The 6,136-nt window shown below is 34.8% G+C and overlaps 2 protein-coding genes across 2 annotated transcripts; both read left to right on the forward strand.

The window, feature by feature from the left end:
* The first annotated feature begins 532 nt into the window (after window positions 1–532).
* On the forward strand, window positions 533–2,489 carry LOC106761202. The gene is made up of 2 exons (XM_014644762.2): window positions 533–603; window positions 836–2,489. The coding sequence occupies exon 2, from the start codon at window positions 860–862 to the stop codon at window positions 1,772–1,774; it is 915 nt and encodes a 304-aa protein (XP_014500248.1). The 5' UTR covers window positions 533–603; window positions 836–859; the 3' UTR covers window positions 1,775–2,489.
* Window positions 2,490–4,276: 1,787 nt separating this feature from the next.
* Window positions 4,277–5,663, forward strand: LOC106761464. Its single transcript, XM_014645054.2, has 2 exons — window positions 4,277–4,339; window positions 4,563–5,663. Exon 2 carries the CDS (start codon window positions 4,742–4,744, stop codon window positions 5,474–5,476), a length of 735 nt encoding a protein of 244 aa, XP_014500540.1. The 5' UTR covers window positions 4,277–4,339; window positions 4,563–4,741; the 3' UTR covers window positions 5,477–5,663.
* Window positions 5,664–6,136: the final 473 nt, after the last annotated feature.

The raw sequence follows: 6,136 nt of genomic DNA on the forward strand, positions 1-6,136 counted from the left end.
TATCCATTAGATTTATCTAGATAAGTTTAGAATTATAAGAATGTTTTAGAAAACTCTAGAAGATGAATAATGACCCTTAGATTAATGTTGTGATTGCAAGATCCTAACCATTGGTTAAGGAGGTGCCACTAGTATAAATAGGGGTGATTGGATCATTTGTAGGCAAGCCAAATACGAAGGCAACATCTACAACAACTAAGACAACTACTTCCAACTACTACTTCTACATCCTACTATCTCTACATTTTCTCTACCTTATCAACTACTCCTTTCACAACCTTTAAATACTAACACGGATGGATGTCGTTAATTCAATGGAAGGAATTGAACAAAGTAAAAAAAGCAATGCCATGATGAGAATTATGTTCCAAAGATAAAGAAGAATGATAATATTGGAGCAAGAATTAGATGCATCTAAATTATTCTGCGGAAGATTAACGCTTCCCTTGATGTTGATATGACAGTGGTAAGAATCTATAATCTATCTATTTATAGTCTTTCCATATATGCACACACCAATAAGCTGCAGCAGCAAATTGTTCGTCTTCACCTTCATCAGAATTATCCGGAAAATTCACTGAGGTGGTCGAGTTGCACGTGCAGGTACGGTTGGGTTTATGTCTAGCTACGTTGATCTTTCCAAAGTTTTAGGATAATTAGTTGTTTGATTTTCTTACAGCATTTGTTTTTATACTATTAATATGTTTTTGTAAAAGGGTTATATTAGAAGTGTTTAGTGAATGGGATTGAAAAGATTATAATGATTTTGCCATGTTTAAAGAGAAGTGAATGGTTTTGATATGGTAAGAAATATATTTATGATCGTGCGTGGCAGATAACTGGAAATTGTTGAATAGAAATGGGGAATAGTCCTAGCGGCCCTCGTCTACTGGGAAATCGAAACTATTATTCTTCTTACGATATTAAACTGGGCAAAGCGGCTACCATTAGGGTCATAAAAGATGAAAAAAGTTGTATGGGCCCATGTTCGAGACTCATGTACGACGTAGACAGAATGACTTGTGTACTTTCCATATATAGACCATTTGATGAAGGATTTATCTTGACTGTCCAAGATGGTCATACCGTAAAGTCAAAGGAGGATTCAGAAGCTGGTAGCCTTCATAAACGTGAACTTATTACCTTTATAGCGCAAAAAGGCAGAGAAACTGGTCTTGACGTAATTCCTATAGGAATAGGAACGGTTTTAAAGTCAGTGAATTTTTCAAAAATTCGTGAATCATATGGTGGCGAAGTAGAAACGCAGAGTTGGACATATGCGTCTGAGAACAGTAAAGGGCTTTTTTTTTTGCAGAACAAGAAGAAAAGCAACGAAGTAGAATGCTACATGGTAACCATAGCACATTATTTAGTGAATAGTGCTAGTGGTGGAAATTTTGGTGAGAGTGGAGTGAATTTGGGTTTTTCAGTTGTGGTGAAGTTTGGAGTGGTCAATGGGAAATTAGATTATAGCGTAGATGGCCCTGTGGAACACCCTTCTTCTGCATTACTTTACTTGATTGAAGAAGTTTGTCAAACAGGGACGTGGAAGCCTTCTGCATGCCCTCATTGCAAGAATATCCAATCCCGACAGCGTAGATGGGTTTCTGACAGTGAAGACAGCGACACCAATCTTCGAACACCACCATTTTATGGAGGCCAACAAAATACATCAAATAAAGGACGCTTCGATGGCGATGGCGCCGGTAGTATGTTTCGAGCAAACAGTGTTAACTTTAATAAGTGGATATTGACGCCATCATCAAATTTTTGAAAAAAAAAAAAGTGAGTCAAAGTCTTACGTTATGTATTAGGGACCACCGACCGGTCATGGTCAATGCCGGACGGAAGACCCTCGCTATCCGACGTTATCTGGTATAGGCGAAGCCGGCGGTAGAAAAAGGATCCCCCGAACGGGCCCGACAGCTAGCGCCCTAGCTTTCGTGTCATTCCGCTTTCCGCCGATACTGACAGCTAAAGATTACCGGCCGGTTACACCATGACCGGACGGTCAGATACAAAAATCCACCCGTAGAATAAGATTTAAGGGGAGGCGTACGGTCGGCACAATGACCGGACGGTCACGATCAACAGGGTTAAGGTAAGTGTGGAAAGATTAGCATAATCCAGTGTTTTAGATGGCTGGGCCACAATTGGGCCTTAATTAAAGTAATCTTAATACCAGGCCCATGTCTACCACTATAAATATGAGTCAAAGGTCACAGGTAGGTGGATTCATTTGATTGCGCATTTAATTCTGAATTAAGATATCCGATCGGATAACCAAACTGACTTAAGCATCGGAGTGTCTTTAGCAGGTACCCTCCGGGAGTTTGAAGCACAAGAGCACGCGAGAGAATTCGGACAGGAGGTGAAGCAGAGGAAATTGTGTAGGTGACTTGGATCTCGGCCCTATACCGAAACACGTTATATCATATTAGGTTCTATCATATGTATAATATCTTCCTTATGAAAAGTGGTGTGAAATGTGTATTAGGTTATATATATCATATTATATAATATCTTCTTTATGAAAAATATAAACACAAACAACTCTCCTTTTATCTTCTCTATGATCCTCCAAGTTGTTTCTTATAGCCATGCAGACACACTTATCTGTGTTTCCTCTCACTAAAGTCATCAATCTAATATATATTCACAATCGTGTGTTAATTATATATAAATAGAGTTATTTACTTTTTAGATTTTTTTTAAATATTATAAATATTAGTTTTGTTCAAGTCTCTAGTCACAAGAAAATTAATAGAAAGTTTCTTGTTATGTTTAAAAATAAGAAAGAACAAATATTTTGTAGTGTTGTATATAATATTATGGATATAGAATCTCCAACACTTTTATCATCTTAAAGACTTTGAATGTCAAAATTAAAAAAAGATTTAGTTGTGGGTAGTATGATAAATGTAAATCTTAACTAAAATAAAATCTTATGCTAACATTAAAATATATATATATATATATATATATATATATATATATATATATATATATATAATTTATATTTATATATAAAAGAGATTTTTTTGGTATGTACATTTATATTTTAATTTTATTCTTTAAATAACTTTTTTTAACTAAAATAATTATTTTACCAATTTCGTTATTAAAATAACCATTTTTTTAAGCTTAATTGTTTTGTTATTTGATATATTTTTTTAAATAACCAATTAAAATAATTATTTAAATTGTTCCTTTAAACATTAAGAAATGTTTAAATTCAATGTCATTGTGACTCATGAACACAATACCCCACATTTCAAAATCCCAACATACTCACTACAATAAGATATTTAATTCACACCAAAATATCTGCATTAATCAGGTAATAATTATTTATTTACTTATTACATTATATACTATTAATCTATTACATATACATTGTATTTCTATTTTTTTATTTTTTTCAAAATACAAGAAATTATGGATGATGTGTTTTATAAGACTCCTTAAAAAGTAAATTGTGGATTATTGAATAAAATTAATATATTGTTATATTTTATTATAGTTTAATGCATTAAATCTATGTCAATAATTTATATCAAATTACACGGAAGCTCAAAACGTATCCTCAACAAAGATCTTTATTCGGTCTCCTGATAAAGAATTAATTGATTCATAATTTTACGAGTTTGTAATTTATTGCTTTCTTTTTCAAGCAATATATATATATAGACCAATGATAAATCGTACTTTTTTACTTTTAATATTTTAGATATAAAAAAAAAATAGCGCCTATGTTTTTGCTAGTAATTATTAAAAAAAATAGATATAAAAATAGTTTTTTTTTTTTTTGTATATATAAAACTAAACTACCTCTCTCTATTTATCATTCAAACTCACTATTACGAAATTCTTTATTTAAAAACATCTCACATGTTTTTTTTATCCCTAAGCACAACATAAAATAATTGATTCCACACTAATATTTTAAAGGGGTTCGAAAGATATAACTCAATTCTTGTTAGTTAAGATGTAATTGTTTAGTAAGAAAAAAATGGCTGAAAGAATTAAGTCACAGGATTACGGATGTTCTTGACTAATGGAAAGAATCTAACAAAGTAAGAGCAAGAGCATGATGAGAATTATGTTCCAAAAAATAGAGAAGAATGATAATATATTGGAGCAAGAATTAGATGCCATATAAATTATTCAGCGGAAGATTAACGCTTCCCTTGATGTTGATATTACAGTGGCAAGAATCTATAATCTATCTATTTATATTATTTCCATATTTCCAAACAACAATAAACTGCAGCACCAAATTGTTCGTCTTCACCTCCATCGGAATTATGGAAAATATGTGGTCGAATTGCACGTGCAGGTACGGTTGGATTTATGTCTAGCTACGTTGATCTTTCCGCAGGTTTAGTATAATTAGTTGTTTGCTTTTGTTACAGCATTTGTTTTTCTACTATTTTGTAAAAGGGTTATATTAAAAGTGTTTATTGAATGAGATTGAATACATTAAGGTGATTTTGCCATGTTTGAAGAGAAGTGAATGGTTTTGAAATGGTAAAAAATATATTTTATGATCATGTCTGCAGATACAGTGCTGCTGGAAATTGTTGAATAGAAATGGGGAATAGTCTTTAGCGGGCTTCGTCTACTGGGAAAGGGAAACTATTCATCTTACGATATTAAACTAGGCAAAGCGGCTACCATTAGCGTAACAAAAGAAGATGTTTGGGGCCGACGTTGGAAACTCGAGTACGACGTTGACGGAATGACTTCTACACTTTTCTTATTAAAAACCACGGACAAAGTATCAGGTCCTGAAACCTTAAGCATCTGTCTAGAAGATTGTAGTGCCGTAAAAAAGGAGGTGCTTTCTTATCAATGGGAAACAATCACGATAGAAGTGAAAAAAGAAAAAAGTATTGGTTTTCTTTACCCAACATTTGAGTCGGCAAGCTACTTGACGGGTGCAGAATATGGTGAATCATTGAGTGGCGGGATAAAAACACAGAGGTGGGCATATGCGAGTGGAACCAAGAAAGGTCTTTTGGTTATGGAGAGCAAGAAGAAAAGCAACGAAAAACAACCCTACAGGGTTACCGTAGCGCATTATTACGTGAATAGTGGTGGAAGTGATGTAGACGTAGGTTTTTCAGTTGTGGTGAGGATTCGAGTGGTTAATGGGAAATTAGATTTCATCGTAGATGGCCCTGTGGAACACCCTACTTCTGCATTACATTACATGATTGAACAAGTGTGTCGAACTGAGAAGTGGAAGCCTTCTGCATGCCCTCACTGCAAGGATCTCCAATCGCAACAGCGTAGATGGGTGTCTGATAGTGAAGACAGCGACAGCAATCTTCTAACACCACCACCATCTCATGGAGGCCAACAAAGCGTATCAAATATGGGACGCTACAATGGCGATGGCATCGGTAATATAATTCAAGCAAAGGAAGTTAACTTTAATAAATGGTGGATGATGCGACGTTTCAGAAATTAAGTGTGAGTGAAAGTATTACATTAATCAAAATAACACACTTAAACACAAGATGTAAGATTTTTAATTAAAAGTTATGTGAAATGTCTTTATGTATATTAGGATATACCATATTATATAATAGGTTAAAATACCTTTTTAGTCCCCAAGTTGGGGTGAGAATTTTCATTTTGTCCCTCCTTTCAGAAATGATTGTCTTTGGTCCTCATGTTTTCAATTTTGAGTGCAATTGATCCCTTCCGTTAAGTCTATGCTAACATCGTCAAGAGTTAAGCGACTATGCATATTATGTGACAACAAATGTTGTCGTGGCAGTGAGGTGGCAGCATATGTGTTTTAAATTTGGACAAATTACATATATTCATTTTTTTAAATTAGGGCAAACAAAACAAAATTAGGCCCAAGCCCTTTTCGTTCTTGGAAACCCTTAGGGGTTCTCTGATTTTCCTCTTCATTCCATACTCACTCAACACCAGAGACCTAAGGTCTTCTTCTTTGAGCAAGAAAAACCATAAAGACTCCCCTCCGCGCTCAACGACCACGACTCAACCTCTGCCACACGGCCACTGTGAAGGGCCCTCTACCCGGTCCAAAACATCACCGGCGACGCCAAGCGCCATCAGGGTCGCCGCTGGCCGCGACATCAGATCCCCTTTTCCTCCT

This window comes from Vigna radiata, chromosome 1 (assembly GCF_000741045.1).
Source record: "Vigna radiata var. radiata cultivar VC1973A chromosome 1, Vradiata_ver6, whole genome shotgun sequence".
Classification (NCBI taxonomy): Eukaryota; Viridiplantae; Streptophyta; class Magnoliopsida; order Fabales; family Fabaceae; genus Vigna; species Vigna radiata.

Excerpts from the sequence above, each read along its gene's own strand:
- LOC106761202 (XM_014644762.2), top strand. The coding sequence starts at position 860 with ATGGGGAATAGTCCTAGCGGCCCTCGTCTACTGGGAAATCGAAACTAT.
- LOC106761464 (XM_014645054.2), top strand. The coding sequence starts at position 4,742 with ATGACTTCTACACTTTTCTTATTAAAAACCACGGACAAAGTATCAGGT.